Genomic DNA, 13,962 nt, shown 5'->3' on the forward strand with positions numbered 1-13,962 from the left:
CCCCAGGTCTGTTGAAGATCCTGGAAGAAGCACAGGCACAGATGATGAAGAAGACTTGCAGAACAGCAAGAAAGGGGTTAGGATGACTCAGGATCTCTCCCAGTGTAGAGGCTGAACAGTGGGGAGGATACTCCCATGTCTTTTGTTCATCTTCGCACAAGAGCGGGAGCCAAGGGCTCCCAGAACTGGTTTGAACTAGAGTATGCAAGGAGGGCACCAAATGTGCCCTTCAAAGCAGTCTGGTGGCGCTGGCAAGCGCCCCCACCCCAGCCCAATACACTAAGACCTGTCAGGGAAGTGGTCACACCTCCCTGTGACAGGAAATCTATTGTTCTCTCTTCCCCTGCTCGAGATCCTCTGGGAGGAACCCCGGAATCATCTGAATCATCCCAACCCTTTCTTTAGGGTACTTAAGGCCTTGCCTGCGAGGGTTCTTTAGATTAGTCGTGGGACAAGATTCAAATCCGAAACCACTTCATCTGCAACCTTCTGGGCACTTTGGACCTCGTTGGACTTTGGGAACCGAGACTGCACCAGGAAGACTCCTGCTGCTCCTGGTGTTGTCGTCCTGCCAGTCTTGCTGTTCCTGAGCTTCCACGGACTCCAAAAGGTTCAGTAACAGGTGGTGGTTCTGCAACTCCCTCGAGGCCTGCACTGTCTTCACAGCAGGTTTGAAGCCAGTATCCCTCGTCGGAACCGCTGGAGCAGTACCCCTTGCACCTTGTCGACTTGCAGTTGCCAAGGCTTGTGGACTCTCTTCTCCAGAGATCTTCAGGCTCCAAGAAGCTCCAGCCTCCAACATCTCTTGCTACCAAGACATCGACCCCTGGCTCTTGACATCCGACGTGGGACAGCTTGTGAACGGCTCCTGGTCTGCAACATTGCCTGGTTCGCAAATCTACAGCACCAAGGTCACCATCAAGTCTCCTGCATCTTCTGACAACAGTGGGCGTTCGTCTTCCATGCCTCCTGGTCACTCCTGAGTGGCATAGACTCTGTCCCCTTTGCTTGCCGGTACCTCTAATCCTGAATTCTCCCATGGGTTCCTCTGGAATCTTTCACCTTCTACGCCAGCAGCATCTTTGCTAAAGTCCTCCATCGTGGTGTGCGGCGGTTTCCAACATTACTTTGCACCTATGCACCCACGGGTATATTCCACTTTATTAGTATATGGTTTAGCTTGCCCCTGGAGATCACTGTGTATTTGTACTACTTACTTGTTCTATTACTGAAGAATTGTGATTATATCTCCGGAGAGGAAATATTGCAATGTGTTAGTGAATGCTTATAATGAATACATATTTTTATAAATACCTTGTGTGGTTCTTTTTCACTTAACCTAGACAATAAGATTATGATCTGGTAAAACGAGCTGCTTTACACTCCTTCTGGACTAAGCCTGAAGGCTGCTCTCCACAGCTACCCCTTAGAGAGCTTTCTAGGTTGTCTAAGACCTCTTAAATCACCATAAGGGTTGTCTGGATTATTGCTCCACTTAAATAAGTGTGCACCATATACTAAGCCAGCCTCCTACACTCACCCATTCTCAACGTGATATTAACCTCTTATTAAGCTGAACTCACCTGGCCTCACTTTGATATTAAACACTTATTGAGCTGGTATCACCCAAACGCACTGTGATAATCACCTGATCAGCTGGACTCACCCGCTTTCACTAAGATATTAAAGACATACTCAGCCTTAGATGTATAGTTTGTTTGTTTCTCTTTCTCCGTGAATTTTCTTTTCTAGGCCTTCGCTACATCCTCATTTATGGGAGCAGATAAGTGCGTGACAACTGTCCTCAGACGATTATTCGATGCCATGTTTCAATGCCTCTAATGCTATTACCAACTATGCATGCATTTCCGTACCATGTATGATCGTGCTTGGGTGAATTTTCATGTACTGGAACCAAATGTTGGTCATGTTTGTTTGCAGAATAAAATAAAAATAAAAAATAAAAACTTACTCCGCCTCAAACTGGTTGGGGGTGATGATGTCTGCGATTGGAACCACTTTGTCCCTGTAGACGGGGAACAGATCCTCTGGAACATACTGGAACAAAGAGTAGCAGAAAGTTATCGAAGCACAAGGCCAAGTGCTGCTATCTGTGTGTGCAAGCCTCAGGGAATTCAATGGGTGTGTAATTCTACAAGCATGTGTACACGTCTGCAGCCCTTTAGTACTTCTCTGAGCATACATGTGTGTCTCTGTGTGTCTACAGCCCTCAGAGGCATCTATGGGAATTCCAGGGAGCCTGACGCCAGCTCTCCGAGAGTATTAGGGGCATACATGTGTGCCTACAGTCCACTATATACTTCTATGAGCACACATACATATGTGTGCCTGTCTACAGCCCTCAGAGACTTCTAGGGCCACGCATGTGTGTCAACAGTCTACTACATACTTCTAATAACATGCATGTGTGTCTACAGCCTTTAGAGTCTTCTATGGGCATGCATGTGTGTTTGCAGTCCACTACATACTTCTATGAGCACACACATGTGTCCGTTTACAGCCTTGGAGGCTTCTATGGGCAATCATACTTCTGTATGCACGCATGTGTGTGTGTCTTTGTGTTTGTTTTTACAGACTTCTATGGGCATGCTTGTATGTTTGCAGTCCTTTAGATATTTCTATGAGGACGCATGTGTGGGAGTGTCTACAGCGCTTAGAGACTCCTATGAGTGTACATGTGTGTCTGTGGTCCGTTAGATACTTCTAGAAGCACACTTGTGTGTGTGTGTGCATGTGTCTGTCTGTCTACAGCCCTTAAAGACTTTCATGGGCACACCTGAGCGTCTACTGTTCTTTAGATACTTTGTTTGAGCAGGCATAAGTGTTTTTTGTGTCTCCAGCCTCAGGGCTTCTATGAGCGTGAGCCTGTCTGAAGCCCTTAGAGTTTTCTATGGCACACGTGTGCGTCTCCAGTCCATTAGATACGTCAAAGACCACATGCATGTCTGTATTTGTACGTGTGTCTGCAGCCCTTAAAGGCTTCTAAGAGCATGTGTGTGTCTGCAGCTCTTAGAGACTTCTATGACATACGTGTGTGTCTCCAGTCCACTAGATACTTCCAAGAGCACACACGTCTGTCCTTGTACGTGTGTCTGCAGCTTGTACAAACTTCTATGAGCATGTGTCTGTGTGTGCAGTCCTTTAGATATTTATTTGATCTGAATGTGTGAGTGTAGCTACAGCCTTCGAAAGAGACTTCTATGGACACACGTGTGTATGACTTTTCATGTGTGTGGGCCTCTACTGCCCTTAGAGAAGTCTATGGTCACGCACGAGTGTCTACAGTCCTTTAGACACTTCTATGAGCATGTAAGTGTGCACTCTTGGAAGTCTGTATCTGCAGTCTTAGATACTTTATGGGCACACATGTGTGTGCAGTCCTTTATATATTTCTGTGGGCACAAGCATGTCCTGGTATGTGTGTGTTTATGTCTACAGCCCTTGGGGGCTTCTCTGAGCGTGAGCGTGGCTGCATCCCTTAGAGATTTGTATGGGTACACATGTATCTAAAGTCTTTTATTTTCTTCTAGTACCATGCATGTGTACCCTTGTGTGTGTGCGCGTGTCTACAGCATCCGGGACGTCTATGGGCAACCGCATTTGTGCCTGTCTTTTTAGACTTCTATGAGCATGCAAGCGAATGCTCTTGTGAGTGTGTATGTCTACAGATCAGAGACCTCTATGTGCATGTGTGTGTATCTGCAGACCTTTAGATATTTCTATGATCTGATTGTGCCAGTGTATCTGATAGAGACGTCTAGCTGATATTCCTTACCTGTGAACTTCCAGGCGTCAGGCTGGATCTGGATTTTTTTTAATAGCAGTACCCCTGCGTGTCGATAGGTGGCGTCAGTAGATTTCATGTGACGTCGTAGGCGTCAGGTTTGTCGTCGTCATGACGTCCGCCTCGTCTATATAGGCGCCACCCCGGAGCTCTGACGTCAGTTCTTTTCTTTCCGCACCAGTTAGCGCAGATCTTTCTAAAAGAGCTACCCCTTGTCAATTTGACTGTCTTTTTTCAACTTTTTGTCGACCATTTCGGTGTGTCCAGTAAGAAGACCTTGAGGTTCATACCGTGCTACGCCAGTCACCGAGTCATGTCGGTAACGGACCCCCATCTGGCATGTCTTTGGTGTCTGGAACGCGACCACGACCCAAAGTCATGCTTCGACTGCTGGGACATGGCGGTGAAAGCTTTGAGGGAGCGGTCCCCAAAGCGGCTTGCAGTCTGACACCACAGAGATCTCCCCCGATATCTCGCTCCCGCTTCTGGTCTCTGTCGAGAGGAATGTCCGAGCACCGCTCCGGGGAATTGAAGTCTTCTTCATCCCACAAGAAGTCGGCGAGGTCAGGTAAGAAACACCATAAAAAGCACAAGAAGTCGGAGCATAATTCGACTTCGCCCCATCCGTCACCTGACTAGACGGAGGAGTTTCAGCATACGAGGCCCTGGTCTGCAGAGTCAAGTGCTGTTAGTCTCCATGTCGAGTCCTGTGACTTATTCTACAGGGCTAGGACTGGATGAAGATTGGGAGTGGCAGCAGGATCCCTTAGAAATCCTGCTTTACAACGCCATTTAATGAGGCCTTGACAGATGTTCTACAGTGCACTTGGACAAAGCCCTGCACAGGAGCTCCTGTGAACAGAACTATTACCTGCCGCCATTGCCCAACACTGGGCGACCCAGCTTTCCTCTCCAGACACCATACTGCGGAGAGCTTGTTGGTCCAAGCCTTTACTTCCTGTGGCGCGTTCCCTTTGGCACCCCTGGACAGGGAATCCAAAAGGCTGGACAGCTTTGGTAAGAAGATCTTCTCTTCCACCAGCCTAGTATTGTGTCGGTAAACACTCCATGCCTTTTCGGCGTTATTCCAATTCACTATGGGAAACGGTTGCGCAAGTTCTGCCACAAGTCCTGGAGGAGCTCAGGCTGTCCTTTCCCAGGCTGTGGCCGATGGGAGAGATGCAGCAAAGTTTGCCATATGCAGTGGCCTACACATGACAGACTCGCTGGGTAGAGCGAATTGCTCGACGGCGGCTCTTAGGCACCACGCCAGGCTGAGAATGTCTGGCCTCTAGGGGATGTCCAAGCCAATCTTATGGACATGACCTTTGATGGCTTTCGTCTCTTTGGAGCTACGGCTAAGTCATTGCGCCTCTCAATGTCATTCCTGCCTGCATCTGCCTTTCGCGGTTGCAGAAGGGGCTTTCAACCACGGGATCCCGACCCCAGCCAGAGGACCGCACAGGTTCTGCAACCTTTGCATGGCCTGGACGCGGTACATCCCCACTCCGCAGATTGGGAGGCCAGAAGGCAGGGCAAACCACAACCCCTTCTACCTTCTCCCTCCACCTCCAAACCTTCCTAGTTCGATCCTCCCAGATCATGGGCATCCAGTTGATGGCAGGATATGCCACCACTGGTTGGATATCACTTCGGACAGGTGGGTGTTGCAAATAGTCCAAAGGAGCTACACCCTCCCCTTACCACTCCCTCCATATCTCCAACTAAAGATCAGCTGATAGAGGATCACCTTGCCTTTATGAGGAAGTCAAGGGAGCTACAGAGAGGGTTCCCCGGCCAGAAATAGGATGTGGTTGCTATTACCCCTATTTTGTGGTTCCAAAGAAGGACAGAGGCCTTCGTCCTATCTTTGACCTCAGAGTCCTCAACTGCTTCCTCGAAAAGGAAAAGTTCAAGATGCTCACTCTTGCTCAGGCCCTGTCTGCCCTGGACCCTGGAGACTGGATGGTAGTGTTGGGACTGCAGGACGCCTATTTTTACATTTCCATCCTGCCTGCTCATGGCCGCTACCAGCAGTTTACGATGGGCCACGAGCACTTTCAGTGCTCCCCTTCAGCCTCACCAGTGCCCTTCGGGTGTTCACCAAGGTGATGGCAGCGGTCGCAGCACATCTGCGGGGATCAAAGGTTCCAATCTTCCCCTATTTCAATGACTGGTTGTTGAAGGCGGGCTTGTCTCAAGCAGTCGTCTCAGATACTCTAGACTATGGCGAACCTCCTGCATTAGCTGGGGTTCACTATCAACGTGCCGAAGTCACACCTGACTCCCTCTCAGACGCTCCCTTTCATCGGAGCAGTTCTGGACCAGGTGCAGGTTCGGGCTTATCCTCCTGAGCGGCGAGCCCAGGATATTCAGGCTATGATACCGATGTTTCAGCCTCTATACTGGATTTCGGTGAGAATGACTTTGAGGCAGCTGGGCCTCGTGGTCTCCTGCATCCTGCTAGTGGATCATGCCAGAGGGCACTTGCGGGCTCCGCAGTGGGACCTGACGTTGCAATGGGCACAGCATCAAGTGAATCTCACTGACCTCGTTCAGATATTGGAGGGCACTGTGAGCGATCTGCAGTGGTGGCTGACGCAATTGGGCCAGAGGCAGGCCCCTCTCTCTTCCCCATCCAGATCTTACAGTGGTGACAGATGTGTCACTTCTGGGATGGGGCAGCATCTGAGAGGGATAGAAATCAGAGGACTCTGGTCTCCGGCAGAAGCCGGGCTCCACATCAACTTGTTGGAGCTTTGCTTTGTGCCATCCGACTGGCACGGAAGGCCTTCTTACCATCCCTAAAGGGGAGGCTAGCTCAAGTGTTCAAGTCAAGTCAAGTCAAGTCAAGTCAAAGGATTTGTATAGCGCGCTACATACCCGGAGGGTCTCAAGGCGCTTAAAGAAGGGTGGGGAATTACTTGTCAAATATCCAAGTTTTAAGTTGCTTTCTGAATGCTAGGTGGTTCTGAGTGAGACGAAGGTGAGTGGGGAGTGAGTTCCAGGTTTTAGCTGCGAGGTAGGAGAAGGATCTACCTCCCATGTTGGTTTTATTGATGCGAGGTACAGTAAACAGTACCACCACGTGGCACTGCAACATACAGAGTGGGGCGGGGTCATGGACCCTCTGTCAAGAAGAGGCCCAGCATCTCTGGACTTAGCTAGAACGATGGGCCATAACACTTGTGGTTCAACACCTGGCCAGTTCCCTGAACGCCGGAGAGGACAAGCTTAGCTGTCGGTGCCTAGCAGAGCACAACTGGCGTCTTCATCCAGAGGTGGCGAACCGTCTCTTTCAACAGCGGGAGAACATTGGTTAGATCTCTTTGCCTCCGAAGACAACGTGCAATGTCAGGAGTTTTGTGTGTTGGAGTTTCCAAGGCGGCTCTCACTAGGCCACGCTTTTCATCTCCAGTGGAGCTCAGGCCTCCTGTACGGCTTTAAGTAAATACAACTCCTGCCCAGAATGCTCAAGTCATTCTTTCTGGCTCCAGACTGGGCCCGGAGAGTTTGGTTGGTAGCCCGAGCTTTTGCAGATGAGCATTGATCCTCCGATCAGGCTGCCACTTTGGGGGGATCTTCTGTCGCAGTAGCAGGGGAGGGTCTTCAACCCGAACCTGCCAGCCCTCTGCCTCATTGTGTGGAGATTGAGCGGCGAAAGTTGACAGCTCTAGACCGTCCTCCCGAAGTCTATGAAGTTATTCAGGCAGCCAGGCATCCCTCCACAAAGTTTGAATACGCCCGCTGTTGGCAAATATTTTGTAAATGTTGTACAGTCTGTGGACCCCCTGTCTGCCTCACTTTCTGACATTCTTCTTTTCATTCTCTCGTTGGCCCAGCAGGGCTCTGCTCTGGGCACTCTGAAGGGTTACCTTTCTGCCCTGCCTGCTTTTCTTCGGTTGCCAGCTCAACCATGACTTTTTAAATATGTCTCGTAGAGAGAATCCTGAAGGGGCATACTCATTTGTTCCCCTTTCACTCTTTATTATGCGCCAGTGGGACCATAACTTGGTTCTCACCTTCTTGATGTGTGCACCTTTTGCCCCTCACTCTAGGGCTTCTTTTTTGCCCAAGGTGGCGACACCGTTCCACCTAATAATTTCCACGACCATGGAAGTGCCTTCCCAGTGTATTCCTGGGGTTGGAGTGTCTGCCTCTTTGGAGTATTTTCCATGTACCTGTGTTTTGTGCCCTTTTGTAACATGCACACACCACTTTGCCCTTGTAACACACGATTTGCGACCTCTCACATGTTTTTACCTTTGATACTGGCACAAGTGCCACCTCTGCCTACATAACACTTGTTCTTGTGCCGGAGTGTCTAGCACCTTTTGCAGTATTATACCCCAAATGATACTTTGTCTTCTCTTGTAACTGCACACTTGCACTTTTTCCTCCTGTGCACTTTTTACTACCTCATGTATTTTTGGATGCGCACAATTTTTACTACCTCATGTATTTTGTTTGCTCACAAATGTCACTATTACCTTATGTAAGTAACGTATGCTTTAGTAATCTGTTCCTTTGTAATGGTTCTCCTTATGTTTCATTTCTGTTCCTTATGTGAAGCGCTCTGACACCTTCGGGTAAAGTCAGCGCTATATAAAAATGCATAAATAAATCAATAAATAAAAAATAAACCTAGGGCCAACTATCACCTTGCCCACCTTCTACGCTCCTCCTCATCCTTCTAAGGAAGATGAGTGTCTCCACTGTTTGGGCCCAAAAAGAGCGTTGTTGTTCTATCTTGATCGCTTAAAGAGTTCTGGGTGGATGACCAACTCTTTATGGGGTACATTGGGGCAAAGAAGGGGCGTGCTGTACAGAAGAGGACCCTCTATCGATAGGTCATACTCTGAATAAAGATATGTTACACTTTGGCAAAGAAACAGCCTCCTGAAGGCCTTAGAGCTGATTCAACCAGGGCTAAGGCAGCCTCCACAGCTCTTCAGTGTGGTGTTCCGGTTCTTGACATTTGCCAGGCGGCCATGTGGGTATCCCTGCACGCGTTTGCCAATCATTACTTCCTGGACAATCAGGTCTGCAGGGAGGGCCTTTCTGGCTGTTCTGTCCTATAGGAGGGGGATGTTTCCGCATTCCCAGCTCCTGGGACGTTATTGCTTGTGTATCTGTTCACGGGTAAGGAATCTGCGGCTAGATGTCTCTATCAGATGGACAAGTTTCATACCTTCGGTAACGCCTTATCGGACATGATCTAGCCAACAATTTAATTACCAACCTCCCCGCACTGCGAACCAGTTTTTAGTGTCAAGGCAGTTTCCCTTCAGGGCCCTAGTTGCTTTTAACACACCAGAGTCAGTCACTTCATGGCACTGCGCTTCCGGCGTGGAAAGTTGTGAAAAGTACTGAAGTCAACGCGCCGGGGTGTCGCCAAGACAGACCACACGGATGTCACGATTATGCCAAACCTGACACCTACGACATCACACTGAGTCGACCGGTGCCACTTATCGGTGTGCAAGAGTACTGCTATCAAAAAATCTTCCGGATCCAGCCTGATGCCTAGAAATTCATAGGTAAGGAATGTACGGCTAGATTATGTCTCTACCAGATAATGTGTTGCAGAAGGCAAGTAACTTGTCCATCAGCAGCCTTGGAAAGAGACTTCTATGGTCACGCATGAGTGTTTGCAGTCTTTTAGACACTTCTAGGAACATGCATGTGTCCTTGTATGTGTGTGTCTACAGCCTCATGTGGGTGTCTATCTGCAGTCCTTAGAGACTTCTAAGAGCGCGCAAGTGTGCACCCTTGGATGTCTGCAGTACTTCCATACTTTATGGCACACATGTGTCTTCAGTCGTTTGTATACTCCTATGGGCACACGCGTGTCCTTGTAATGTGTGTGTTTATGTCTCCAGCTCTAGGAGACTTCTGTGAGTGTGTCTGCAGTCCTTAGATATTTCCCTGGGCACATGTATGTCTGCAGTCCTTTATATACCTCAATGAGCACACAGGTGTGTCATTGTATGTGTGTGTCTACAGCCTCAGAGACTTCTATGGGCATCCGCGTTTGAGTCTGTCTCCTTAGACTTCTATGAGTATGCAAGCGTGTGCTCTTGTGAGTGTGCGTGTCTACAGCCTCAGAGACTTCTATAAGCATGTGCGTTTGTCTGCAGTACTTCAATACTTTATGGGCACACATGTGTCTGCAGTATTTTGTTTACTCCTGTGGGCACATGCGTGTCCTTGTATATGTGTGTTTATGTCTTCAGCCCTTGGAGACTTCTGTGAGCGTGTCTGCAGTCCTTAGATATTTCCATGGGCACATGTATGTCTGCAGTCCTTTATATATCTCTAAGAGCACACAGGTGTGTCATTGTATGTGTATGTGTCTACAGCCTCAGGAACTTCTATGAGAATGCAAGCATGTGCTCTTGTGCATGTCTACAGCCTCAGAGACTTCTATGGGAATGCAAGCGTGTGTTGGTGTGTGTGTGTGTGGGTCTACAGCTCAGAGACTTCAATAAGCATGTGCGTTTGTCTGCAGTCCTTAGATATTTCCATATGCACATGTATGTCTGCAGTACTTTATATACCTCTGTGAGCACACAGACGTGTCATTGTACGTGTGTGTCTACAGCCTCAGAAACTTCTGTGACCAATCAGGTGTGTGTCTGTAGCCCTCAGTCACTTTTGTTTACGAGTTGCAACCATTAAATATATGAGTGAAGGAGGGAGGTGGTACAGGGCTGGAAAGGAGGCTGAGGAGAGAGCTGTGAGGGGAGGAAGATGAAGAGGAGGGAGGCTGTAAACAAGGAGGGTGGAGGCAGCCAGGCTGCAGGGATGAAGGCGGAAGGAACAGAGGATGGGGCAGGTTGTGATGTGCAGAGAATTGGGTCAATACTGGAGGTACTCACCATAGCACCCTCGCCGTTCCACTTGTCTCCCAACACTGGGTCACACACTGTAAGTAAGCAACAAAGAGGTGGTTAGACACTGGATAGATGTGGTTGGAAACTAGTTAGATGTGATTAGCCTTGCAGCCCTATCCAGCCGCACTCCACCATAGGCAGATCAAAGGAAGTCAAGCTTCCCCAAGCTGCGTCCACCCATCTTCATTGCCCTACCATGTGGGGGCAGTGGGGGGCTGGCGGTGCAGCACCCACCCACTACGCTGAGTAAGGGAGTTTAGAGCCCTGATGGAAAGCTACGGTTAGGTCAGACACCACCCCCTCCTCTCAGCAAGCACCAAGTTAGCTTTGGTTTAATGAAGGTGACACCCAGCTCTTACTATACACCACGTTTGGGCTAAGGATTGGACAGACGCCACTCCCAGCTCTCACCAGACACCAGTTTAGCTTTGGGGTTATGGTTATCATTAAGTTTACGTCTCGCTCTCGTTATACACCACATTAGGGTTAACGCTATGGTTACGAGGACTGACATCACCCACAGCTCTCACCAGACACCAGGTTAGGGTAGGAGTTAAAGGTTATGGTTAGGCTGAGGTCACACCCAGCTCTCAGTATACACTAGGTTTGCTTTGGGATTAAAGATTATGGTTAGAACTGAGGTTAGGCCTAGCTTTTACCATACACCACATTAGGGTTGGGATTAAAGGTTACGGTTAGAACTGAGGTTAGGCGCAGCTCTCACCATACACCATGTTAGGGTTGGGGTTATGGTTAGGGATGACGTCACTTCCAGCTCGCAACATCTACCAAGTTAGCTTTGGGGTTAAAGGTTATAGTTAGGACTGAGGTTAGGCCCTGTTCTCACCACATACCATGATAGCACTGAGGTTATGGTTACAATTAAGGTCACACCCAGCACTCACAATATACCGGGTTAGGGTTGAGGTCAAAGATTAGGGTTGAGGTCACACCCAGTTAACCATACACCAGGGTAGTTTTGAGTTCAAATATATGATTAGAACTGAGGTTAGGTGCATCTTTCATTAAATAGCATGTTAATGTTGAGGTTACAGTTATGGTACTGATTACAGTCACGCCTAGCTCTCACTATAAACCACATTAGGGTAGGCATTATGGTTATTGTTTAGACTGACGTTATCCCTAGCACTCTCCAGACACCAACTTAGGGTTGCAGGTTATATTTAGGGTTGAGTGCACTTTCAGCTCTCACTGTACACAACATTAGTGTTGGGATTAAGGGTTATGGTTAGAACTGAGGTCAGGCCTGCCTTTCACCATACACCACTTTAGGGTTGGGGTTATGGTTAGGGCTAAAGTCACTCCAAGCTCTCACCATCTACCAAATTAGCTCTAGGGTTAAAGGTTTTAGTTAGGACTGATGTTAAGTCCAGCTCTCACCATATCTCACATTATTGGGGTCAAAGGTTAAGGATAGGACTCAGGTTAGGCCAAGCTCTCAGTATACACCAGACTAGTTTTATGGTTATGGTTAAAGGCAGGCCTAGCTCTTAACACCCAACGTTAGTGTTTGGGTTTTGGTTACTGTTAAGGTCATACCCAGCTCTTACCATATACCAGGTTAGACTTGGAGTTAAAGGTTAGGGTCGGGGTTACACCCAGCTCTCACCGTGCTCCAGAGTAGCTTTGGGGTCAAGGTGTGGTCAGCGCTGAGGTTAGGTGCCGCTCTCACAATACACAATGTTAGTGATGGGGTTATGGTTAAAGTCACTTGTAGCTATCACTGCATACCTTGTTCACATTTGGTTAAGGTTAAAGTTAAGACTGAGGTTAGACCCAGGTTTAACCGTACACCACATAAGACTTGGAGTTATGGTTAAGATTAAGATCATAAAACAGCAGGTCAGGATTGGAGTTAAAGATGATGGTTAGGTCTGAGGTTAGATGCAGCTCTCACCATAACCACATTAGAGCTGGGGTTACAGGTTACTTTTAGGACTGAGGTTAAACCCCAGCCCTCCCCTTAACCATCTTAGCTTTGGGGTTAAACTTTAGGACTGAGGTTAGGTTCAGTCTCACCATTCACTGGGTTAGATTTGGAGTTACAGGTTATGATTAGGGCTGAGATTAACTCAAGGTTTTGGGTTGTGCACCGCCTCGTGTTCAATCGAAATTTTTGTTGTGCTCAAGGGTAATGCTCCCCTCCAGGAGTGTAAACTAATAATTCTAGTGTAGCAGACCTATTGCGCCATAGGTCTCTCACCCTTGGCACAGGTGTGGGGCTGAACAATATTCAGCTGGGAATTTTTGGAAAACCGATGGTCTAGTGGTTTGACCAAACTTCACAAAACAAAGTTCACTTGATTATTTTCTTCTTTGTATGTTTTTATTCACATATTTTGAAACATCTTTCAACACTTTTGTGAGGTTCCAATGCATTTCGGTGCCTCAAGCACCTTCATCAGGGAAAATCTGAAATGTGCAAATAAACATACTTAATGACGTGAACGCTATCTTTCCCAATTCATACTTAAGCACAAACATTAAAGTAACCGCTACTCTAAACGTTAAACACAAACTCTGTTTAGACCATCATGTTAATCAGAAGTTCTATTTAGTTTAATCTAAAGGATCATAGGAGAAACTCAATCTAAACACTGTTATCGTATTGCTTCTAGCCGAATATTTACTGCTAGTGCGCTCTGCCTGGATGCAATTAGTCTTACCTCACGTGCAGTTCTAACGCGACCTCCTCACTCCTCGCTGTGTTCGTGCGGTCTGTGCTACAACGCCAGTATAAGGCGGATGTTTTACGTAATACGTGTTACGCACGTCGGTGATTGCTGTTACGCGTTTTTTTTATATGTGTTTAACTTTATTGGCTGTTGAGTACCTATACTAGAATGTTGTTCAGCCCCACACCTGTGCCAAGGGTGAGAGACCTAGGGCTGAGATTAAGCCACACCAAGTTAGCAATGAGGTTCTGTTTAGGATTAAGGTCACACCCGCTCTCACCATACACCAGCTTGGGATTCTGCCTCTTCAGCTCCTGGACGATATCCACCACCATGCTGAGGAAGGACTTGTCTCTCATGTAACCTTCAGAGAGGGAAAGAAGAGAAATTATCCACTCGCAGTGTGTGTACAAATTCAAGATGGGCTTCTTTGCTTAACAACATGGCTACAGGTGTGCGTCATCTATGGGCACGACAAGCGACACTGGCAAAAATGACATCCTGGGAATTCAGGGCCAGGATTACCAAGTTTTCAAAAACACAAGGGAACCCAAAAGGTAGATAA

At 47.9% G+C, this 13,962-nt stretch overlaps 1 protein-coding gene across 2 annotated transcripts in view; it reads right to left on the reverse strand.

The window, feature by feature from the left end:
• PDXK (pyridoxal kinase) overlaps positions 1-13,962 on the reverse strand; it is a 384,182-nt gene that overhangs the window by 45,267 nt on the left and 324,953 nt on the right. For both annotated transcript variants that reach the window (XM_086935883.1, XM_086935882.1), the window contains 3 exons: positions 13,678-13,761; positions 10,687-10,733; positions 1,973-2,058 (listed from right to left, as the gene is read on the reverse strand). In XM_086935883.1, the coding sequence (XP_086792009.1) occupies positions 1,973-2,058; positions 10,687-10,733; positions 13,678-13,761 (217 nt within the window). The remainder of the gene's footprint in view (positions 1-1,972; positions 2,059-10,686; positions 10,734-13,677; positions 13,762-13,962) is intronic.

Source organism: Lissotriton vulgaris, chromosome 8 (assembly GCF_964263255.1).
Source record: "Lissotriton vulgaris chromosome 8, aLisVul1.2, whole genome shotgun sequence".
In the NCBI taxonomy this organism is placed as follows: Eukaryota; Metazoa; Chordata; class Amphibia; order Caudata; family Salamandridae; genus Lissotriton; species Lissotriton vulgaris.